Raw genomic sequence first — 26,377 nt, 5'->3', positions numbered from 1 at the left:
TATCGATCCATATACGATGATCAATAAACAAATCCCATTTCCTCAAGGACAAGATAATAAATTTAAAACAAATTCAAAAGGCTAGTGATGATGCATTTCACACTAAAGTTTTTATTAAAAATTCAACTAATTAATATCCAAATTCAACCATTTGGTGTAAGAACAGTAGTAAGTACTCATTGTCCTTCACTATCTTTTGTACTGAGGGGGGGGGGGGGAAGGAACAAACAAATTTTCCACTAAAATGATTGAGCAAAATGAGACAATATTCATGTGAGTGCATTTAGGGAAATGGGGTATATGGTTTCATAAAGGCTGTGAAATCACAAGGGGCAAGTGTTCACCAATTGGTGGAGACCAGAGAGCAAATTGATAAAAACCAAGCACCTAAACAACCTTTTTTTGTTCTACTAATTTGGATAAGAGATATTTTGGATCCAAAAACCTAACTAAATTCCACTAAGAATAGCATGTTTCATTATCAAGGATTTTAAAAGATAGAGAGATCTGACAACCCCCCAACCCTACACCAATCCCATCAGCTCACAACCTCCACAAAGTCCCATCCCACCCAATAAAGCATCCCTATCTTCTCCATTTTTACCTCCATTCCTCCATTCATTTGGTAGGTAGGCAAGCTCACATGGGAGCAAGGGAGTTGCAAAAGAAACAACCCCATCATTACCAATCACTGTGTTTCAAGATCCAAATCAAAACCCTTTTCTTTGTTAACAACTAGTACCACTTTTCTCCATTGAAAATTGTAAAGAAGCATCTTCAGTATCATGAGGGAATTTTGGAGATTTACTAAGTAAATTATGAAAAAAAAAGTATATCTATTTAATATTTGATCAAAACAATATATTATATCGATTCGTATCATTTTTTATTAATATCGTAACATATACTCATTATAAAATATAAATAACTACACAAAAAAAAAAGCATGTAGCAAAACTTATTTCATTATTCACACAAAGCTTTGCTTTAAAGTACATAATAAGAAGAATGGTTATCAATCTTCAAATTGATAACCATATTATAGATTACATAGGCTAAGTATGTTTTCAACAAAAACATCTGGTTTGGCTTCGTCTCCCCAGACTTGAGAAAAAAAAAACTTAATCTCAACATTAATGTATAATTTTCATTTCTAATTCGATTTTTTCGAACATTATCATCTTCAACATCATCTACGTAATAATTTTTTTTTTACGTATAATTTCACTTCTTCGGTTTTTTCTTAATTGCGAACCAAATTTTTTTTTTACCACATCAGCATCTCCAATCCAACCGGACTTCGCCCGGGCCGACGATATGCTGACTAGGCTTCTTAAACGATACCATGTGGCTGCTGACCATGAAGGCAGTTACACGTTCGGAAACCCTAATATCCTCCATCTTTAATTCTTGCAACCGCCGCACGTACTCCGGCACGTGGAGGAGGTCCCACACGACCCCGACCCCGCCTGGTTTCAAGACCCTCACCATCTCCCCCAGCGCCCTCATCCTCTCCGCCGCAGCCTCCACCGTACGGTGGCCGTATTCTTTTCCTACCCTGTGCACGCACACGGCCGATACTACCACGTCGAAATAGTTATCCCCGAACGGGAGACCCCTCACATCACCTTCCCTGCACGTCACGTACTCCCCCACGCCTGTTTCAAATTCCCCAATCAGCTTATTATAATTAATACTACGTAATTTATTACGAATTTATTATTTTACCAAAAGTTGGTAGCAGGCAGAGCAATACAATTTATTAGGGGAACCAAACAAAGTGGCCGAGAAGGAAAAGAACAGTCACAAACCTTCCACGTTGGCGGTTCGCAGCGTGGACAACGTAGTCCGTTTAGACCGATCCAACCCAACAACCCGACCCGAACTACCAGTCTTCTTCAGCTGCGTCGCCACCGCATTGAGCAGAATCCCTCTGCCACACCCAATATCGAGTGCCAGCTTCACCGTCGACCAATCGTTAACGGACCCGACCATCCGCTGCGCCATGTCGTAATGCAACGGTCCAGCGGAGTAAAAGAAGTTCGCCGCCGCGAAAAATAAGCAAACAGCAGAAATAGCCGTGACGGCGCCACTGAACCCGGCGGCGAAGCGGGCAGCGCCTGAACTGGAAAGAAATGTTTGGAAGAAGTGGAAGACGGAGTCGAAGTAGTAGAGGAAGAGGACGGAAAGTAACGAGAAGAAAACAGCGTGGCACAAAAGAAAAACAAGAGTTTGCCACTGGTCCATGCCGTAAATGGCGTAGATCTGAGTCCAATCTCTGCTGCTATTGCTTTTTCCCATGGAGTGATTTCCACTTCGTTTCTCGTTCTCCTCTTGATCTCTGCAAAAACTGAAAAGAAAAAAAAAACAAAAAAGATTCAGTAAAGTAACTCACTATAACAAATAAATTTCCCTTTCCTTTCATACACTTACCAGGCAAAGAAGAAACAGCTTGAAATTCGAATGCTTGGAATGATCTTCAACTCTTTTACTACTTGCTTTGAGTTTTTCCTTGTTGGGTTTTCGTCAAATTATCTGATCAACCAAATTAGCTAATGTTTTCGAAGCAAAATCCTTCGGGTGATCCCAGAAATGATCACTCAAAACAGAGAAAAAGAAGGTAGCAGAAAATCGTCTCGAGAGAAAATATAAGAGGAAAAGAAAAAGTCATATCATATGATCCAAACAGAAGAGGAAAAAAGAGACAAATGGATCATGATTTATAGCAATATGAATCTGCAAATGTCAGTCGTACTGGCATTCGACGATTAAATGAGAATGATCTCATTTGCAGCTCACAATTTTCTTTTCTTTTTTTTCTATTATTTTTCACGCGCTTTCGAATTCGTCCTTTTGGTTTTTTGTGAGGTTGATTCGAATTTTATAGGGACAAGAGAGAAGAAAAATTTTCTTTTTTTTTTTTAAGTTTAAAATCTAATGGAAAATTTTCTCAGTGAGTGGAAAATGTACGGCCTTTCCCTCAGAGAGAAAGAGAAAGAAAATTAGAGCGTGACCGAGTGAGTGGGATTCTGGATATAGTTTACTATTATTTTATTCCTCCATGTAAGTAACAAAGGGCAAAATGGGAATTAAAAAATTTAAGACGGCACCCTATGACTCGTTAAGTTGGAAAATTTTGACTTTTTCTTTCATTTTATTATCTTTCCAAGTTTGAAATCTAATGGCGCTGCCGCCGTAATTATTTTAATTAATTAAGCAGGTGAATATTTTTATATTAAAAAATTAGTTTAATTTAATAATTATTATTATATATATTAACATCACAATTTTTAAATTTTATAAATAAATTCATCGATATAAATGATTTGACATAATCAAACATAAAATACGTCGTATCTAAATTAAGTTTAAAATTTCAATTGGAGTTATTTTTTTATATAAATCAAATTTGTTTGCTCACATAAAATTCTTCAGCTAAGGTCAAATACAAATTATCTAAGCATCATGTAAAATTGAACCTAATATATTTGTCTTCATGACTCTAAAAGATAAGCATCTTATAAAATATTAAATTTATATTCTCGTAACAATCTTGGGTTCGGAAATTAAATTTAATAAAAATTTTAAAAGTTGGGTTTTGTTTTATTTTTTTTTTCACTTTTTCCTATTGGGTACATGTCAAATTAATGCTTTATTTAAATACGTATGTATTAATGTACAATATTTTCGAAGTACTCATATATTATGTAAAATAAATAAAGTATTTTGAACTTTGAAGTGTATATCAAACAATTTCTTCATAATTTTTTTATTCTTTTTAATACATACACAAATAATTTAATTTAATAATTATTTTAATTAATTAGAGAGGTGAATATTTTTATATTAAAAAATAATTTAATTTAATAATAATTATTATATATATTAATATCACCATTTTTAAATTTTATAAACGAATTCATCGATAGAAACTATTTGACATAATCAAACATAGAATACGTCGTATTCAAATTAAGTTTAAAATTTCAAATTTGAGTTATTTTTTTTATAAAAATCTAATTTGTTTGCTCACATAAAATTCTTCAGCTAAGGTCAAATACAAATTATCTAAGCATCATATAAAATTGAACATAATATATTTGTCTTCATGACTTTAAAAAATAAGCATCTTATAAAATATTAAATTTATATTCTCGTAACAATCTTGGGTTCGGAAATTAAATTTAATAAAAATTCTAAAAGTTGGGTCTTGTTTAATTTTTTTTTCACTTTTTCTTATCCGGTGTATGTCAAATTAATGTTTTATTAAAATACGTATATATTAATGCACAATATTTTTGAAGTACTCATATATTATGTAAAATAAATAAAGTATTTTGAACTTTGAAGTGTATATCAAATAATTTCTTCATAATTTTTTTATTTTTTTAATATATACATAAATAAATTTGAAATGTAATTTTCTTTTTTGAAAATGGAAAAACAAAGAAAGAAGAAAGATTCCCCGCAAATCATGGAGTGGGATGATCCTGACTGTACAAAATGGACATCTTGGGATTGATGTAAATTGAATTTTTTTTTTGAGATTTTTTTTTCTTTGACCAAAGCAATCCGCTGTCTCTATTCAACATTTCATGTTTCCTAATTTGCCCCTCACAAGTTGTCATGATAATTTTTTTGAAGTGACTAAAACACCCTTTCGCTTTTATTAAAATATGCCCCATAAAAAAAGAAAAGAAGAAGCTTGCTTGGATGCTCTCTTTTGTCACACGCTTGTACACCAAAAGACAAGCATGTTCCTGTTACAAAGTTGAATTACGAGTTGTATGCATTTTGCTTTTATTTTTTATATATATTTTAATGGGAGAGTATTTTAGATTTAGATTTAATTAAGTATTGTGTGAAAAACCAAATCTATCATAGAGAGTATTAGAGATACAACACATTTAATTATATAAAAATTAAATAATATTTTATATACATAATAATAACAAAATTAAAAACTAGAGATGGTAGTCACCGCTCCTTATCACCACCTTCAACTCGTCTCTGAAGACAGACAACCTTCTGCATTTCTCAACACCATCTTTAATGGACAATCGTGGCTTTCGGATTGAAAACAGTTCCATCATTGTCTCAGTAAGCAATGACACGAGTTGGCACGATGATTATATTGAAGTAAATACGATATAAGTTTGAATCAACACCCTTCGGAGAAGGGTGTTTTGGTCATATAAGTGAAGGCCAAAAAAGTAAAAACAACTCAGTGAGCAGTGAGGAGAATTAAATAGAGTGGGTCCAATGCCACTGAGAAAGCAGAGGAGGAGGAGGATAACGCGGGGAATGACAGGAGACAGAGAGGAGATGAAATTTGCTTTTGACGTTGTTTGCCAATTTGCAAAACCGGGTCCGCGTCGGTACTTACATGGGCACAAGCAAAGCAAAGCACCACCGACTTCCAAATTCTTCAACAGACTTTCAAAACCCTATCGTCCCTTAAAGTACAAAACAAATAGGTCTAAAACAAGCTTCTACTTTAATAAAAATTCCCATGCTTTTGCTTCAACTGGTCATCCTTCCTGTCTAGCACCTAGACAATGTCTTAGCTCTTGTTTTCATAGTCACTTAAATTAGTTTTCCTCATCTTATTACACATAAATTTTGACTAATTAGGCACTCTTCTGACTTAATGAACTCATGATTTTGCATGAATGGGGGTTTGTCACTGTTCCAAAACAGGTTGCTTGGTTTAACCAAGGACGATGAAATTATATATTTCAAATTTTATAAAAAATAATAATGTAAAAAATTAAAAAATGAAAGGTGACAATCATTATTTTCCGTCACCACCTTTGATCCATTCTTGTTTTTAATTCAAGGGAAAAAAGATTCGAACTCAATTTTATAACCAATTGATATATTCAATAAGCTCTTTTTAATAGGAAAAGAAGGGTTTAAACTTTATTCTATGATTAATTGGTAAATTCATGTAACATGAATAACACACGTCGTGTTTTGGCATGATACAAAATATTGATACATTTATGACCTAGAAGAAAATGTTGAAACATTTTGGTTCACGTTGTTATTCATGTGGGGATCTTGTTTTAATTAATATGAAAAAGATAGTCTTTGATTGATTTTTCTTTTTTCCACTGTTTACTTGACTTTGAAATATGGAGTCATTTTCTTTAAATGTTATTCACATAACTTCTTGATACAGATGGACCAAAATATAATTGAAAAGGAAATTAATTAATGACCCATTACTCTAAATCAGAAATTAATTATGTCTTTACCAAAAATGTTTTGCAATACTAATTAAGAGCTGCTTTTGATGGATACAAATGTGATCTTAGGGGCCACTTTAAATCGATTTTGAGAGTTGCCCTTGATTAAAGACCTAAGGAAATTAGACATTATATTAGGGGAGTATGTTAAGACATTAGGCATTATGTTTATGTATTGAGGATAAAAGCAATTAAATTACATCATTTTAGATAATGAAACACCCAAAATGTCTGCAAGTAAATAATAAGAAACATTTTTTGGAAGAATTAAATATATGTAGTTCTAATAATAGGTTACCATGATGTGTGGTCATCTAATCGATGTACTGATGGACTTCATGATATATGAAAAAAAATGAACAATCCCGATTTTAACTAAGGAGTTCTTTAATTCTTCTCAAACGATGAACATTTGAATTTAATGGAGATATAAGACTAGATAATTTCTATAAAGCTAACAAGCAATTAGATTCGACTTGAATCTTCCTTAAACCTTTATTCCAGCACAAAGGAAGTCCCTGATAAAGAGCACATAATTCAACTGCAAGGGAAAATGAAATTCCAATTTTGTGTGTAAACCCCACAATCCAATTGCCATAGCCGTCCCTTATTAAGCCACCTGCTGCTGCCATGCCAAGATGACCCTTGGTGCTACCATCCACATTCAATTTCACATATGATTGCTTAAGTGTTTCCCAAGCAACCAAGAATACCTATTTCAGTTTAAACTGCTCTCTAAATAAATTGTCGCATGCCTGCTTCGATTTTGTCCATATCTGTTGCCAAGCATTATTTGGCCAGATAACTTCCTATAAATTATATAATATGTAATCTTTATTAACCCGACTAGAAGGCAGCTGCCATTGCAATAATTATTATAATAATGGCATGCACATGACCAAAATAATGAACTAAAGGATCAATGGCAGTCATGGATGAGTGTTGTTTTATTGAATAAAATTTCAAATTCAAATGGACTGGAGGATGTACCCCTAATCAAGAAATGGTTTAGGCAATAATTATCTAAATTGGATAGTCTAGGAGGGACTAGGACCAAATTATTCAATTAATTAATGCATTATAAGCTTCTGGCAAACTTTTATTGGTGGGGAAAGAGAGGGCATGAAGTCAGGGCAGAAGATATTTGCTCTTTACAGTGAATGAAATTTTAGATAAAAAAAGAAGTCGATTTTTTTTCTTAAAAAAAGGTTATAATTTTGCTTATTTGCAAAGCTTTGTTTTGGACAAATGATTATTGGAAGGAGAGCATAGTACACCTTTAGTATAAATATATAGATTTAGAAATGGTTAATTATATTTGATGTATAATCACCAGAGATGTATACAGCTAAAAAGCTTCTGTCACCCATATACTCCAACAGGTTTGCATTAATCTCCTTGTCACTTACACATAAGCAAAATTATTGCAAATCGTTGAGGGACAAGGTTCCAAGTTTGGGTCTAGTTTGATTTATATGTGCTGTCCAGATCAAGGATTTCAACCTTTGCATTAACTAGATGTGCTAACCCCTTTTTTATAAATTCATGTTCGTGATGATACTATTATTAAAGACCAGAGATTCAAGTATTTTCATTACTTTTTAATACACTTATCGACATTTAATTTATGATACATGTATATCGATCACAATCAATTACTATTTTTCGTAAAATATAAGAAATAAGAATTATATATGTATTGAAAAGTAATAGGCATGGTTTTAATCTCGAAAATAGGTCAATTTCAGTTAATATAGAGTCGCTTTCCCTTAAAAAATACATCAAATCATCTATCATAACAAAGATACTAAAAGAGAGAAAAAAAAAATCAAAGTAATAGAAAAATCAAATCTAATTTTAGTTTTGATGTTCTCCTCCCATTTAAAAGACAAGACTACATATGATGTTGATGTCAAAATTGGAAGGCAGTGGCATTGAACATGGGGGAACTGTCGGCAGACATTGCTCTCCAATGATCAAATCTAAGATTACATATTGTATTTATCTGGAAAGAATTGTGTAATGTATTTTTTTTGTAATATTTATTTTCATGATAGTTTGAATTAGCTCACTAGATATTATCACTTCTTTAAAAAAAAAAACAAGAAGAAAACAAGGATTCTGCGTAGGATAAAATTCGTCCTAATTTATTTTATTTTGTTGTAAATTAATGGGCAACAGTTACTGAATAACTAAACTAGCCAAGTTTAGATTTTAAAATCCTATCACAATTCCATAGTAAAATCTATCTCAATTAATTTGCATCGTAAATACTAAAAGTAGTCTGATTTTTTAATATAATCATCTTATCCGTCTCAAATTCAATCATCGAAACTATTTATTTAGGACAAAATTATTCATTGTAAGGTTTGTCCAAAACTCTTGCCATGTTTTTTAGTAGTTTATTAAAAGATAAGAACATTTTAAAAAAATCATATTATTATATATGATTTTTTTTTTTGGAAAATTGAGAGCATCATAAAGTGTTATTATATATTATCGAAGAATTAAACAAACTTGAGCATAATTATTTATCATTGTCCATTGACTCAAAACCATTCAATGGTACAAACCCATTGTTTTTATGTTCATGGATTTACATAAAAATATTATTATTATTATTTTCAATCTAGATGAAGAGGTCATGTGCTATGAATTATAACTCTTGGATTAAATAGATCTTTGGGTGTTTTTCCCCCCCATCCATTGGCCAATGGATTAGAAAGGATGACAAGGCTCTTAGTCAGTGTGATTCATAACAAGTGAAAAGCCTTTAATAAATTTGGAAAAACATGTGTTTGTGGTCCCAAAGACTAAGAGTTACCTAACACAATATACCATAATTTATTTCAAGAATCAAACCTAACATTGACTTGGGTATATAAGTTTTATTTGACAATGTGGAAACCTTCCTACTTCAAAGTCTTGAACATGGAATTCAGCAGCATAACATTCAAAGGGACATTAAAATTTAATGTGGGGGAAAGCCTAACACCATTTTTTTGCTGGCTTTGTTGATTTTCCAGGTTTCAGCCCACATCTAGACAGGGGGATTTGTAGAGAGCAATTGGCGGGTTCTTTTGGGTCCTTGTCACATCTTTGTGAGCAATTTTATTTATATAAAATAATTCTTTTAGATTATAGGATGAAGGGGATTGATTTTCCTAGATAAATTATCATGCTCTATCAAGTAGACCAGGCCCATATCTAAGGTGAGCTTGACAAATTACTTGGTTTGAGTTTAAGATTTAAGAATTTGTGATGAATTTTTTGTTGGTTTTGTATGGGAAAAGGATAATTTGTGAATGGACCTTTGCTTTGAAAATTTAGACATCAAGATTATTATTAGGTGGATGAAGATTTTTACTTAACTTTCATTGCATTGACTCTTTTCATCCATAAAAAAAAAGAATCCATCTTTATTCGAATTTATCTCGACCGTGAATCCCACATTAATGAAAAATTTAGTAGATTCTAATACTACTCGTCACAACCTTATATTTTTAACTTAAAAAAATACTTATTATTTGAGTAAAATTTTTATATAAAAATTTAAAACTCATCTCATCTCTTACTGCAATCTGACATATAAAGATTTTGAGTTCAAATTTTCGATTATAAGATTCCCGAAGCAATCCAAACACCTCAACATGATGTTATAGTCTTTCAATTAATTACTAATTGTAAATCAAAAGAATCTCAAAGAAGCTTTGAAAATGCATTGATTCAGACTCGAAATATGCAAGTAGGAGTGAGGTGACAAACTTTTGTCATCCTTTAGCTATTGTATGGTTAATTAACAAGACAAGATTCCTTCCCAGTTCCCACTTGATCATAATATATAGAAACTTGGCAGCATATCCCCCCTTCCTTTCTTCTCTTCTTTTCTCTGTGTGCACAGCTTTTAAGGGAAATGATCAAGGAACCTAGAATTCCATGAACAATTGGCATATCTTGTTACCGTTGATAGAATTTCACATTAGATCATTAATCATATGACCTTAATCCATTTACAAATTTTTTATTATCCGATGATGATACTTTTTCTGAAGAAGGATAAGTTAGAAGAATGACTAACATAACTCTGGTCTGCTTTTTGAACAATGAATACATCCTGGTTCATGTTTTACAGTACTTAAGCTACCGAAGTTCACATGTGAATACGTTCATCTGGTATAGCTAATATGAATGTATGGGCCTTTTTGGTGTGCTTTCATGGACTCGAGGTTTGGCTTATCCTCCCAACAACATGTGGTTTGAATGCTGGGCCTAACAATGTGGCGCATTGAGACAACTGGGCACAGGCGGCTGAAAAGCTCCTGTCTATCCCCCACCTCATGTTTTCACAATCTAAATGAGTTGTGATGGTCTTGTTTGTGGTTTATATTTGGGTTTTTCTGTACATTAGACAAGCCTGGGGACAATGTCTGTTTGAAGTATGAACTTGTAGAGACGCCCCTGCTTGAAAAATACCAGTATAACCAAAATGTTTAACAAAGAAGAAGATGAAAAACATACTCCTTTCCAATTCTTTGTGTAACATATCTATTTCCAGGAACATCCAAAATCATGTATCAGCTTGTAAGGTAGCATACAATAGAAACATCAAGTAGCTTATGGTTTGCATCTGAAAGCATCCCCAATATGATAGGGTTATATTAATGAAAGCAAAATTTTCATTAGAAAATCATTGTAAGGGGGATATTGCTAATAAAAATTAAGCAATGCTACAACTGATAGATGGGCACTGAAGGGTGACATCAATGATCAATCCTTGGAAATTTCATATCCTTGAAATGGAGAATATATTTCACCGGATACTTCTCGGTTATGGTATAAAGCACTGTCAAAATCAATGGTTTGCATTACTGCCATCAGCATCCTTCTCAGCATTTGCTAGCCCTGAAATAGTTTAATGAAGACGTTAGGAAGAAATATAGGCAAGAATAATTCCAATTTCCTATTGAAAGTTGACATAAACTTGAGTCCTAGAGAATTTACAGTCAAATGAGAGGAAAACATCAGAAAACTGCTTGTTCCGTGGCAAAAGTTTCTTTGATGAAGAATGACTTGAAAGGCTAATTTCTTTGATGAGCTTACCCTCACAAAATCACCACAATGCTTCAGCATTACTGTATTGGCGCGAAGCAGAAAGTCTCATAGATTAGAAGAGTCCCAGCTTGCATATACAGCACCAATGATTTTATCATGCAGCGTCAGTCCAGAGCAAGCAATAATCCCTCGGTCAAGACCTTCCAAGTACAGTCCCCTACTGAAGTCCAGGGGACGCCCTCCTGCATCAGTTACGACCCCACCAGCCTCTTCTATAATGACAACACCAGCAGCATGGTCCCATATTTTCTCTTTGTACCCAGATCTTGCAAACTTTATAAAAATCTCAGCATCGCCACGAGCTATTGCTGCATATTTGACCATGCTATGGACACGCATAGGTTTCTTTCTGCCATTAGAATGGATGAAGAGATATATGAGAATCAAATAAAGACAGCTTCATTAAAACTATATAACTTCAAATCAAGTCTTTCTAACCAACATTCTAGTTTAATCCTCTCATATATTAACATTTTCTAACCTTCAGAAACTGAGTGAAGGAGGAAATTCAATTTCTTCATTTCACTCACCAAGTGCAGGAAACAGATTGAAACTTAGAAGCAAACATAAAAGTAACATACTTGAGACCCATGCTGTTAGCAAGTCCTGCGGTAAATGAGTGGTTTGAATTTGCCTTCTCCACAGGTTCACAAAAAGTTGCCAGAGATGGATCATCAACAGGAGAAACCTGTATCAATCTAGCAGAATTTGGCCATTCAAATTTTGTATCCCTGTGGATCAATGGTTGCATCCATGCCTGACCACTTCCTCTCCTTGCATACATCACACATCCTTTTTCCCAAATATCAGAAGGTGGAAGAGACTTTGGCATAGTTTGGTGGCGCTGATGATTATAATTTAACAATTCCTTTTTCATAGGGTAATTAGGGCACCCAAGAACTCCAAGAACTAGCTTCCCCTCCTCAATCAAGGCTAGTGCTACAGCATACTGATCACCACGTACAAATCCTAATGTCCCGTCAACAGGGTCAAGCACCCAATGTCTTCCAGTTGGGCCCCCAGTTGAGTTGCATCGGCTGATAGCCTCAAGGATTTTTGAAGTCCCAAGAGCATCCCTAGGACACTGAAGACCATACTTTGGCGCTTCAGCTAAGCATTCATTAACAGAGTTCACTACAGCTGCAAGTAAGTCTGCTGCATCAGACTTGGAGAGTGTTTGGACATCTTCCTCAGCAACAATGGACACATTCTGCCCCTCCAAGAATTCTGAAAGCAGCCAACTTACAGTGGCTTGGACACTCCAGTCTGTTAACATAGAAACAATGAAAAGAATTGCTGAACTGATCATAGTTGCACAAACACCCTCAAAGCCATTAACAAAATATGATAAATGTATTCATTGAGTAAAACAACAAACTCTGCACTTTCAGAAACCATATTATGGTATTAGAAATTTATGCTAGAAAAGCTTCTATAATCATCTCATACTATAAAGCTTCAGCATTTGAAACTAACACAAATACAACTGGTGCAAATAGACTCGAAGAATATGATGATCAGTTAAAAAGTACAAAGGGCAAGCCTATTTCCTGTAAACTACATTGCTTTTTCACACTTCACCTTAGGAAGTATAAACCAGTGCAAGACCCTTCCTACACAACATTCTTTCTCCCTGCTAAGACACAACCAAGTAGAGGGACTAAGCTTGATCCATCAACAAAAAGGAAAATAGATAGTTGAGGGGAAAGCCAAACAGTTTGTAAGACACCTCTTTCTTATTTTTAATGACTCGATCAGTCAAACTTCAGACAGTTCTTACTTGTTAAAGCAATCAATTGCAATTATGTGCAAATACTGATGCTTGCAATTCTGTTTCTATTAGCATACCACTGGCATAATTTGCTTCAACTTCAATCCTCAGCTGAACTTTCATGAAACTTTCAGAGTACCCTTCCAACTGGCAAAGGTCCACCCTCCCTCCCCAACCTTTTCATTTACTTAGACAATGCAACCTAACCTTTAGGCAATGCAAATTAATATAGACTTTTCCGAAACAGAAGAAATGTCCTATTTTCCAATTACATGATCCCCAACTACTTATACTTTTCATAGGACCATCAATGTACCATGCACTTGACAATGATATTTGTGGAGTTCATTTTCATCTTGCAACAATGCCACCGAATTCAATACAGACTGCACTTGAATTATAACCAACAACCTGATACCCCATCAAAACAGATCAGAACAATGAGACGCAGAAATTAAAACTGAACAACAAACTACAAACTCACTGCCACCTCCCACATTTCCTAAGTTTTCCCATCATAACCGAAACCAATCCAGCAGTAAGGAAAAGTTCTTACTAAAATGCATCCTAACTTTAACAACACAATGGAAGCACCATAATGCCATTAGCCAAACAACACAATGAATACTGTCAATCATTCAAACTTTAATTAAATTTCTTATACCAACCAAGAAACAAGCAAGGGCCTAAATAGACACCAATCAAATACCACATTACAAATTCTTAGCCCAAAAACAAAACCAGCCCATTACCAAGAACATCATTCAAAGCACACCCACCAAAGAAAAAATTGAAAAAAACAAAAACAAAAACAAAAAGACCCAATTCAAGAAACCAAAAACCTAAATACCTGCAATAGTAACAGGAGAATCATCATCCTTAGCCAAAACCTGTTCAGCAGACGAAGAAACCAACCTTTGTTGCACTTTCTGACACAAAGAACAAGCCATATGCACAATTCTAACAGCCAAATCCAACTCTTTACCATACTTGTCCCCCTCCTCCATCACTAAAACAAACCCTTTTTTTTTAACAGAAAAAAAAATCCCACCAAAACAGCAACCAGATGAAAAGGAAAAACGTCGGGATTTCTGCAAGAGAATCTTAATTACATTCGTTGTTGTTGGTCGTTACAGTTGTTTACGTGCGTTTTAGTGCAAAGACAGCAATGGCTTTGGCTTTGGTTTTTCTTTGGCTTTGGTCTGTGTGTACGTCTGTACTGAAAATAGCTTTATTTCACGTGGGGTTGTTTCGTTTGAAATGTCAAAACGAGGAAAACATTTACGTCCAAAGTTAAGGCTTTTGAGCCACCCTGATTGTGCCACGTCATAATATGCAGTAATGAGGACCGTTGGATACCAACAAAAGCTATATAAGGAATAATAATAATTTCTCTTTTGCCTTGTGGGAAGTTTCTCTGTTAAAGCAATATGGGACATTACAACTTGGAAGGGCATAGGGGCCCCATGAATTTGATGTTATTTAATTTCAAGGGGCCCCCTTAAATGTTATAAATTTGAGGAATAGACCCAAACCTAATAAAATCTTAGTAATTTCATCCATTTTCACCTAGTGATTGTTGGTTTTTCTTGGCTCATTTCTATGTTTTTTTACACAAGTTATTGGATTTTAGTCTATACTATTATATACTTCTTGAAACTTGAATTTGAGAACTTTACAAGAACATCAACATAATATTATCATGCATTTAAAAATTGAATCTTAAATCATATAGTTTTCGATAAAAAATCAACAAGAATAGAAGAATTAGTAGTGTATAAGATCAAAATAGTTGGTGTTGTAATGGTAAGTATATCATTGTACATTTAAAAACTGAATTTTAAAATTGTATAGTTTTCGATAAAAAAATCAACAAAAATAGAAGAATTAGTAGCGTAAAGGATCAAAATAGATGGTGTTGTAATGAAAAGTACGTTATCGTACATATAAAAATCGAATCTTAAACTGTATAATGTTCGATAAAAAAAACAAACATAGAAGAATTAGTTACACTATTTCATGGTACATAAAAGAAAGTTTATAGCAAACAAAATCAAATATGAATCTTCCAAAATAAGAGATTCCATAGTTTTTTTTCATATATAAATATATGACAATATGCTTCAAAAAATTTAATATTCTAAAGGAATTTGGATTTCTTCCCAAGAATATTCCAATATGTTATTAGTTTTTAAATTATTGAAAATTTTGTAATGTGGGATGTGGACAGACAGCTTCCAAGGTGTCAGTAGGAGCACTATCCTGTGAGAAACAATGGGCTTCCCAATAAATAGTAGTAGGGCATGAGGCTAGGCTATTTCCAATATCAAGGGCCTGTGAACTATTTCCTTTGTAACTAATTTGTTAAGCTTCAAGAAGGATGGTGATGGTCTTTGAACTGTTATTGCCAAGCAGGGGAAAAGAATTGATTATTTTTGTTCATTTATTTTCTTTTTCTTTTCTATTATAGAAGAGCAATTTCTTCGAGACGATTATGTCTTGAATATCAAGATTAAGGGACTTTTTTATTTTATATATTCAAAAAAATTTTATGAATAAATTACGGATATTTTCATCATCTCATAAGATATAAATATTGTTATATTTGAAATTAACGTCTTTTATCAAAGGATAATTGAGTTAATTATTGATCTCACTACCCTATATGTAGCTGGGTGAGTCCAATTTTGGAAGCACCTTTCAATCAAGAAAAATATATAGTAAATTCCGATCAAGATTGATAATTTTGTCTGAGCAAAATAAGGGTTCTTTACATGGTCTACATTTTGTCAATGCAAAAAAACTAAAATCATCATTATATATATAAAATTTGAGATATATAAATCCATAATGTTGTATGATTATTCTTTAATTATCTTTTATGTAAATCCTTAAATCCATCACTATTTACATTCTTTTACATGTTGAGTTTCCTATCAATATTAATACAATTTTAAGCAATTTTCAAATTTAAAAGACAAACAACCCTTGGCATTGATAATAAATATAGCATTCAATTGATGTTACAATCCCATCATCACAAAGCTTGAAGGAGGTACAATTGCTTTGCTCCAAACAACGTTAAGTGCAGGGTAACAGGGAAATCATGTCAAAATGGTCCCCTTTACAATATGGTGCCAACAAGGTACAAAAGTGTCCCATTATATATTCTATATCTCCATACATTCTTAATGTATGAAAAAAGTTACATATTATTTATTGTCATTAATGTATGAAAAAGTTATTCATTATTCATTGTCAGCCCGATTGATCCCACCACACAATATGTAGTTACGTCCATGTGCATGAACATATATGAAGAAAAGCTGTATGTTTTTCTTTCTTCTTTTTTTGGAAAAAAATAAAGACATAAAAGAAAATTATACTTATGGTTTATATGCCTGTTTAAGGTGTTTTTATTAATCAAATATGCTCGTTAAGGTATAAAAATAAAGTCGTTTTAACATCTAAAATTACATATTTTTCATTATCATTAACGTATGAAAAGATTATTTCGTTTGATTCTCGATTTTTGTAATGAAATTTACATATTATTCATTGTCATCTTGATTGATCTCATCACACAATATGTAGTTACACTTATGTGCATGTGCATATATATATATATATATATATAGAGAGAGAGAGAGAGAGAGAGAAGTAAAAGATGTATGTTTCTCTTTCTTCTTTTTTTGAAAAAAAGCAAAGACATAAAAAGGAAATTATACTTATGTTAATATGCCTTGCTAATGTATTTTTAGTAATTTACTATTTTTATAGTTGATGGGTGCTTTATATTGACTATTTTTGTTTTCTTTCTGTCTTGTTTTGGGAACCCCAACCCCCAAAGAGAAAAGATTTAAGGCTCTGCTGCTACTACTTGTTCATCAAGAAGGAGATTGTGATGAATTTAGACTTGTTGTATTGTACCATAATTAAATGTTGTTTGATTTGATAATCACTATCAATCCCTTTCTAGCCCATTTATTTGAAACCTTCTCTCAATTTTCCCACCTTCTCATAGTACCTTTGAATTAATGTAATGGTTTGATAATGACAGTTTCTATTTAGATTTATAATCGTGATTAACATAAATTGAAAGAGTTAAATTTGAATATGTTAATAACCAAGATTTTACTTAACTCTCCCCCATTGAACTTCCTTGAATGTTCAACGTCTCGAGGGTAATCATATGCATATGATATACTCATTATATGACCGGTGTGTTTACAAAAATTAACCTTTAAATTGTAGATAATGAAATATATTTAACAGATAAAGTTACAAGTGAATTAAATAATATTGGTCCGATTTCACTAAAAAATGTACTCATGATTCAAAAACGATATACAATGTCGAACTCCGGACAACAACAATACCCTATTCTCTTTGAGACTCTATATTTCATGCCATTATGACACATTAGTAACATTTTGCTTTAATTAAATGAACATAGTACAAACATTTACGATTGATTGCTATATTCCTCGTAAATAATTTGTCTCGTCGTTATCTTACGTATCAATAGTAAAACTTTTAAATTCTTAAATTTTTTTAATTAATCGCGTAAAATTTAAAAATTTTACCTACTTTCTTCTAGATATTTTTCCTAACCTTCATTAAAGCTCCGTGCATATTTCAGTTCAGGTTTTTACTGTTGTGCAGCAACTTTCCTGCAACTCAATTACAAACCCCAACTGCCTTGGCCAAGTGTAAACCATCCACATTATTGCCATGATAGCTGGACAGGTTCCCCTCTAAAAGAGCATGGAAACAAAACATCGAACTCTTTATTCCTGATGCCGCACACGTGTCATGCATCATACGGCCATTACGACTACAAACAGTTCGACCTTTAACATAATCTTTTTGGTCTATAAATCCCCCTTCCTATGTTTGAACAGGCTTATTCGTGCGCTTTTTATGTTTATTGTCCTTTGAATATAAATCTCTCAAATGGTCTGCTTCTGCTTCCTGGTAGACCAAAGGCGGAAGCTGACAAGCACCAAGCCGGCGGCCGGGACGTGCTCGCGGTGTGGCGCGGGAGCTAGCGTCGGGGACATGAAAACGATCACCCGGTTTTGTTACGTTCCGTTTTATTGGAAATCTTGGAGGGCTATCATTTGCACATTCTGTGGAGCTATTCTTAAATCTTACAGATGAAGTTCAAGAACCCTGTTCTGTCTTGGCTGTTCCTTCAGCTCTTGAAGAGTGGAGGGATAGAGAAAGTTTGGGGTTCTTTCACTATGGAATTGTAAGCTTGTAACCTGATTTTCTTCATCTTTTTAAGGTAGTGTAGGTATTGAGTTTAGTTGTAGCTAGTTAGCTATTGTTGTAGTTGTCAAAGGGAAAAGTTGGAAACTATTACTACTAAGTCCATACTATTCTTCCTCCATGTTTCCGATGGGCTTTTGAGTGACTTCGAATGGTTTGATGACCCTAGGGAAAGTGTTGGTTTTTCCATGACTAAGCAAAAAAATTTCTTAACGTAAACAATGTAAGGTTTATTGTTTTACTCCTCATGGCTAAGAAGCTTTTGAGAAGGAAGGGATGGGGTTATAGCAAGTGCTAAAGAAGATGTAAAAGAGGCACATGGCATGTGGAATAAAGCTCTAGTGGCTAGCCATGGGGCCTTTATGACAAGTCCAATACCAAACTCTACTTTTCAACAAAATACAACTCTGTTACGAAACTGCCGACTGCAATCCTTTTTCTTGGTATCGGGCCCTCTGCTTCATAATCATATCTGAACATCAATTCAATCCTAAACCTCTATAGCTCTATGACAAAAGAGAGAAATAAGCTATGATAGGGAAAAAAAAAAAGGAACATTCAAGCTTTTTCCCATGAGTTTCATGGTGCTGACTAAGAAAGAAAGCACTAATTAAAACTACTTTTCTTGTGAAGTCGACATTGTGTTGAGCCAAAAGCAGTAGGGGAAATTAGCTTAATTTTTTATCTTCTGGGAAGTACTTAATTGTTACAACATTAACATAGTTCTTAACAGTACAAGATGTGCCCCATCTCGGGCCAACAGACCAATGTCTAATTAGAAACAGAGAAACTTGTAGTAACTAAACATTGGGCCATTTCTCGACAGTGCATCCGCACGAGTGTGTTTCCTTCTCTGCTTGCAGATGCATCCTCTTAACTGCTTCAATTACTTGACAAGTTTCCTTCTGCCATTAATTAATTACTTGGGACAATGAATCCCTTACGACAAGAAACCTCAAAATTTTAGGTTTGCATTATATATATATATATATATCAAGGGATAATTATGGGAAATGGAAATTTTAAGTTTCATCCTTAATATTTTTGACTCGGATAGTGAAGTGTCTTATTGAATCGTCATTGTTTAATATTAGTCTACATTAATCCTGCAAAGTATTGTTTGCTTTGATGTAATAGTCTCGTAATTTTATTCCACAAAAAATACTTTACAAGTTAGAGATAATGTGAAATATTAAATGTCTAATATCACATTAATATACAATTAATGTGCGATTTATATCTTACTTTTAAGATTATGACATCCTTCTTTGATTCGTTTTTAAAAATTTCTTTTCAATATGAAATTTATGACTCTATTTACTAATCCAAAGCATATGATGTAAGATTTATATGGTTTCCGGTTGAGACTGTGACACTTAACCTTCTTTATTGAGTAGTTTGTGTGACCCGAGATTGTACGAATTTCCTCCACGATCAAAGACTTTCCTCCGTGGATATTTTAAGGTAAAATGGAAGTTTAGTAGTGGTAGTAACAATGGTTAACATTTTTCCTAGGAGAACATATGCAGGTCGACAGCATCTTAGACAGCTTAAGGAAGATGGTGACGTGTCGTCCTTGGCGATGCCAGGGAGACAAGTGACGTCATCCACGTGGCGTCTTTGCTTGACAGTTCATTTTTCATAGCAGAAGCCATTTTCTTCATTTCTTTGCCGGCAGTGATTGTAATAAATTTCTCATCCTTCCTCCTGGCACACCTCAGAATCATACTTACTCCTGTTGTCCATATGAACCCTTTTTCTAGTTTCAAAGGAAAAAAAACTAAAAAAAAAAAAAAATCAATTACTGTTATTTTCTAAATGTTTTTGTTGATATTTTTGTTTTACATTTTTATGACTGATGAAAGATGAGGTTTTGCAAAGAATATTTTTGGAAAGAATGATTCATTCTCTCTACAAAAAACTTACAAAAGTGGTGCCTATATAGAGCATCTGCATTGGCACCAAGAAAACAATAAAAGAACATAACTAATTACTCTGTTAACTAACTAACAAGAATCAAAAAATGACTAACAGCTATATAACTAACGGTCTTCCTTTTGCTGGCAATCAAAACGGTGCGTTTCTCACTTATTTCTGTTCCTTATTTAGCTGCACATCAAACGTTGCGTTCAATCCTTTATTTCTCTGCTATTTACAAGTAGGATCTTCAATTCCTGCAAGCATTAACCTTACTTGCTTCTGCCACTATTAACTTTAATCTTTAACACTGTTGTTTAACATTCCCCCTCAAGAGGAACCATGAACATTGTGGATGTTCATCTTGTATAATAACCTTCTGAAAATTCCAAGCTGCAGAGGTTTGGTGAATGCATCAGCAATTTGCAGTTGTGTTGGTATATGGACAGGCTCAACCACACCATTTTGAACCTTTTCCCTGATGAAGTGACAATCAACTTCTATATGCTTTGTTCTTTCATGAAGAACAGGATTTTTGTTTATATAAATTGATGACTGGTTGTCACAGTAGAGTTTTACAGCATCATGGTGTTGAATTCCAAACTCTGATAGTAAACCTTTAATTCAAATAACTTCACAACATGTAGGTACCATAGATCTATACTCTGCCTCGGTTGAACTTCGAGCAACTATCTGTTATTTCTTAGATTTCCAAGCTACTAAGGATTCTCCAATGAACACACAGTACCCAGTCACAGATCTTCTAATGTCAAGACATCTTGCCCAATCACTGTCACAATATGCTGAAATTCTTAAACTGCAATCCTTCTTCATCAGAATTTTGTGTCCTGGTGCTCCCTTCAAGTACTTAAGTACCCTTTAAGCAGCTATGTGATGTTCATTTGTCGGTTTATCCATGAATTGAGCTAAATTTTGTACTGCATAACAAATGTCAAGTCTTGTGAATGTCAAATAGAGTAACTTACCAACAAGTTGTCTGTACCTTGTAGAATCTATTACTTCTTTTTCCTTACTTGCCTTTCTCAGTTTGACATTGTAGTCAATAGGTGTTGTTATAGGCTTGGCTCCAAGTAAACCATATTCTTCCAGTAAGTCAAGAGTATACTTTCTCTGGCATATTGAAATGCCTTATGGTGATCTAGCTATTTCAAGTCCCAAAAAGTATTTAATAGTTCCTAGGTCCTTGATTTTAAACTGTGAACTGATGTAACTCTTTACAACTGCTGCAGCATGTGTAGAGTTGCTGGCAATCAGAATATCATCAACATATATTAGTAAGGCTACAAAGTCCCCATCTGCTGTGTTCATAGTGAACAGTGAGTAGTCTGACACTGATTGCTTGAAACCATATTGAATAATAGATGATGTCAACTTGGCATTCCACTGTCTTGAGGCTTGTTTGAGCCCATAAAGAGATTTATGCAGCTTGCATACCAATTTTGAATCATCTGAATGCTTTCCCTTGATCGAATAACCCTCACGTTCCATATGAACTTCTTCATTTAACTCCCCATGCAGGAAAGCATTATCAACATCCAGTTGGAACAGCAGCCAGTTACATGCTACTGCTAAAGCAAAGAAGATTCTGACAGTAGATTGCTTAGCCACAAGGCTAAATGTTTCTTGATAGTCAAAACCAGCAACTTGACTATAGCCCTTAACAACCAGCCTGGCCTTATACCTCTTAATTTCTCCTTTTGCATTCAATTTGGTCTTATAGACCCATTTACAGCCAACAGTGTGAGAATTAACAAGCAATGGTACAATGCTCCATGTTCCATTATCTTCAAGTGCCTTCAATTCAGCTGTCATTGCTTCTTTCCAATGAGAATGAGCTACTGCTTGATGGTAAGTCTTAGGCTCTTGTATGTTGGATAGTGAAATAGTAAATGCCTTATGTGCAGGTGACAAATTATGATGAGAAAGGTAATTGGATGTGGGGTGTAGGGTGACATTATTTGTATGAGGTGGTAAATCATACTTATATGCTTCTAGATACTTTGGAATACTCCTAATTCTTGAACTTTTTCTAACTGGTTGATTTGAGTCAATGATAAGGTCTGTTTCAGGTTGACTTGTAGCACTCTCAACAGGCAGACTATTGTCAGGTGTAGAATTGTGAGGATTTCCATCATTTGTTGTTATGGAGGCTTGTTCTATGGCTGCTGAAAACTCATTCAAAGTTGAAGCATTTTGGTCTTGACCAGAGGAATGTGAATTTAGATATATTGAGTCAAGAGGGTCAAAAGGTGTGGTATGTACACCAAGTGTTTTTGGAAAAGTAAAGTTCTGTTCTTCATGTTTTGAATCATGGAATGGAAAAGTATCCTCGTGAAAAACAACATCCCTAGATACCAAGACTCTTTGTGCTTCAATATCATACAATTTGTACCCTTTGACATAATTGGGATAGCCTATAAAAATGCATTTGCTAGCTTTACTGTCAAATTTCTTTCTGTTTTGTGTTTGTGTGGATGCAAAACACAAACATCCAAAGACTCTAAAATGATCATATGAATGTGGTTTCTTAAACAGAAGTTCATAGGGCGATTGATTTTGAAGAACCCTAATAGGGATTTTATTTATTATATGAATAGCAGTTAATACTGCTTTTCCCCAGAAAGTGAGTGGTAGGTTTGACTGATGTCTCAATGCCCTTGCCACAGCTAAGATATGCTGGTGTTTTCTCTCTACAACACTATTCTGCTGTGATGTACTAATGCAGAACAATTAGTGAACAATTCCAGTTTTGTTATAGAAATCAACAAGCTTAAATTCCTAATCATTATCTGTCCTTAAACACTTTATTAAACTGTCAAATTGTTTTTGAACAAGATTATTAAAAGTGGGAATAATTGAAGAAAGTTTAGACTTTGCTTTCATCAAATATATACATGTAAAACGTGTGTGATCATCAACAATGGTTAAAAAATATCTGTGACCATTCAGAGTAGGAACTTCATATGGACCCCATATGTCCATGTGAACTATTTCAAGAGCTGTTTTTGAGTTATGAATATGCACTGGAAATGAAAGCCTTTTTTGCTTTGCCATTGGACAGATTTCACACAATAAGTCATTTGAACAATTGATTTCTGAAAAATTTTTGTGCAATACATTAATTCTTTCTATTGGGGCATGCCCCAATCTAAAGTGCCAAAGATCAAAGCCTTTGTATTTTGTCTTAGAGGAACTGATAGAAAAAGTAGAAAAGTTCTTGACATAGTTTTGAAAAGAAAATTGAGACAGGTCTTGTTCAACTTGTTTATCCTGCATCAGATAAAGCCCTCAGGACAGTCTAGCAACCCCAATCACAGTCCATGATGGCAGGTCTTGAACAACACAATACACATCAGTGAAGAACAGACATGACTTCCTTGACTTTGTTAATTCACCCACTGATATGAGATTAAAGTTAAAACTGGGAACACAAAGAACATTTGTAAGCACTAATAAAGATGATAATTTGACAATCCCTATATGAGTGACAAGAGCTTTACCATTGTTAGGCAAATGAACATAATGGTTACTAACTGGTTGAGCTAATATGAATCTGTCTAAAGAGTGACAAATGTGGTCAGAAGCACTAGAGTTTATGATCCAATTATCTTGCTTAATCATGAGGTTACTAATGTGTTTGAAACAATGTGACATATTATTTGGAATATTAAAAAAAGGATGGTTTGAGACTATACTTGCAAAGGGAGAATTGATCAGGGATGGTTTACTCTAGTTGTTGCTTGGTGTTGTGGAAGTCTTACCATCATTGCAAGTAATCCCATTCTCATTTAAAAGCTTTATCAGCTTGCTGACTTACTGTTTAATGATAGATATCTGAGACATAAAACCTATACTTGCTGCTTTATCCTCTTGATCAGACTGTGTTCCTGCAGAATGTTCATATGCAACATTGTTCACAACTGTCTTCCCCTTTTTGGAATTGGTTTTTCCTTTGGTGAATTTAAAATCTTCTAAAAACCCAACTAATCTGTAACACTTCTCCTTACTATGCCCTTTCTTTCCACAGTGTGAACAAAGTAGATCATTCCTTACCTTCTTCTTGACATCATTAGCTGTTTGCATAGCTGATGATTCCAGGACAGGATGTGTTTGCAACATCATATTTCTCTGTGTCTCCTCTCTCAATACAAGGCTATATACCTTGTCTAAAGTTGGTATGGGATCTAACATGATGATTTGTGATCTGATGGTTGAATAAGAATCATTTAAACCATTGAGAAATCTAAAGACCATGTCCTTCTGGTACTGGTTAGAAAATTTCTTGAAACAATCAGCATTACATTTACCACATTGACAATGTGGTAAAGGTCTGAAATTTCTCAACTCTTACCAAATTCCTTTAAGCTCTATAAAGTAAGTATCAACTGATTTAGTCCCTTGTATTATGCTACCTAAGGTATATTGCAAATTACAGACCCTAGTGTCATCAGGCTGAGCAAAATTTTTCTTAAGTGCATTCCAGATTTCCATTGCTGACTCCATGTAAAACACTGTTGAGGTAATAGGTTGTGATATGGAGTCCAGCAGCCATGCAACCAGTAGATTGTTACAACGAGTCCATGAAGGATAAATAGGGTTTGTAACTTCTGTTTTTGAGATTGTACCATTGATAAATCCCACTTTGTTTCTGATTGATAAAGCTAACAGGAAAGATCGACTCCAAGCCAAGTAATTACTTGTAGTAAGCTTAGGATTGATAACAACTGATCCAGGGTGATCAGTGTGATGCAGGTAATAGGGTGATTGAGGATCTGTTATAGGTGATAGTGTTGTTCTTGAATCGGTTGAGGTCTGAGCACTTGAGGTCTCAATTCAAATGAGTTTGACATGATTCACAGACTAAAGAAAGATTAAACAAGCTGAGGAGATGAATCAACTTACTGAAAAACAAGAAATAGGATTGATGATGTGAGAATGAAAATAGATCCAAGCATATGCTGATGTTGACTTTGTGGATATTCCCAAATCAATTTTTTGCAAATCTTAGGGCGACTCTGATACCATAATGAAAGATGAGGTTTTGCAGAGAATATTTTTGGGAAGAATGATTCATTATCTCTACAGAAAACTTACATAAGTGGTGCTTATATACAACATCTGTACTAGCACCAAGAAAACGACAAAAGAACATAACTAATTACTCTGTTAACTAACTAACAAGAATTAAAAAATGACTAACAGCTATATAATTAACGGTCTTCCTTTTGCTGGCAATCAAAACAATGCGTTTCTCACTTATTTCTTTTCCTTATTCAGCTACACATCAAACGCTGCGTTTCATCCTTTATTTCTCTACTATTTACAAGTAGCATCTTCAATTCCTGCAGGCATTAACCTTACTTACTTCTGCCACCATTAACTTTAATCTTTAACACTGTTGTTTAACAATGACAAAAATGAATAAAAAGAAAAAACAATAGATTAAAAAAATATAAAAAAGTAAAAAACAATAACAATCTTATTGCAAGTCTTTATGAATGCAACTTACCTATCGTTGTATTTGTATTTAGAGGTATACACGAACCGAGCTACTTGCCTTAACCAATAAGTCTAGTTAGTCCTAAAAATATTATTATATATATTATCCTCAAAAAAATATGTTATTATACTAAAAAATAATTATCTTTATTTAATTTTAATTTTAAAATATATTTAAAAATATTAATAAAATATTTTTAATATTAAATATAATTAAATGGGTAATCTTTGAATTCGACTCCCAAATTAAATTTTAAAAATATCAATTGTGTCCAATGGTAGTACATGATGACCGTCCACTTGTATTTTTAGGTATTCAATTTGCTTGATTTGATTCACATCCTTGGTAAGAAAAAGGGCACATTAATCCTTTTATGTATCATTGAAGAAGAAAAGAAAACAAAATAAGAAATTTCATAATATAGAATATTGAACTGGAAATTTTTTGTTGTTTTTCTTGTGACGTGAGTACAAAGTAATATATAAAAAAATTGTACAAGATAACACAATATATTTGAATTTAAAATAAACT

The 26,377-nt window shown here is 33.7% G+C and overlaps 3 protein-coding genes across 3 annotated transcripts; 1 reads left to right on the top strand and 2 right to left on the bottom strand.

Annotated features, from left to right (window-relative positions):
- LOC18593852 lies at positions 948 to 2,999 on the bottom strand. Its single transcript, XM_007021245.2, has 3 exons — positions 2,434 to 2,999; positions 1,812 to 2,350; positions 948 to 1,658 (listed from the first exon to the last, which is right to left on the bottom strand). The coding sequence occupies exons 2-3, from the start codon at positions 2,299 to 2,301 to the stop codon at positions 1,276 to 1,278; spliced, it is 873 nt and encodes a 290-aa protein (XP_007021307.2). The 5' UTR covers positions 2,302 to 2,350; positions 2,434 to 2,999; the 3' UTR covers positions 948 to 1,275.
- LOC18593851 (PAP-specific phosphatase HAL2-like) lies at positions 10,758 to 14,374 on the bottom strand. The gene is made up of 4 exons (XM_007021243.2): positions 13,985 to 14,374; positions 11,945 to 12,629; positions 11,352 to 11,712; positions 10,758 to 11,153 (listed from the first exon to the last, which is right to left on the bottom strand). The coding sequence occupies exons 1-3, from the start codon at positions 14,139 to 14,141 to the stop codon at positions 11,409 to 11,411; spliced, it is 1,146 nt and encodes a 381-aa protein (XP_007021305.2). The 5' UTR covers positions 14,142 to 14,374; the 3' UTR covers positions 10,758 to 11,153; positions 11,352 to 11,408.
- Positions 18,045 to 18,533, top strand: LOC18593850. The gene has a single exon (XM_007021242.2). The coding sequence runs from the start codon at positions 18,091 to 18,093 to the stop codon at positions 18,295 to 18,297; it is 207 nt and encodes a 68-aa protein (XP_007021304.1). The 5' UTR covers positions 18,045 to 18,090; the 3' UTR covers positions 18,298 to 18,533.

The sequence above is a fragment of the Theobroma cacao genome, chromosome 7, assembly GCF_000208745.1.
Source record: "Theobroma cacao cultivar B97-61/B2 chromosome 7, Criollo_cocoa_genome_V2, whole genome shotgun sequence".
Taxonomy (NCBI): Eukaryota; Viridiplantae; Streptophyta; class Magnoliopsida; order Malvales; family Malvaceae; genus Theobroma; species Theobroma cacao.
This window is presented reverse-complemented; position numbering and strand designations above follow the sequence as displayed.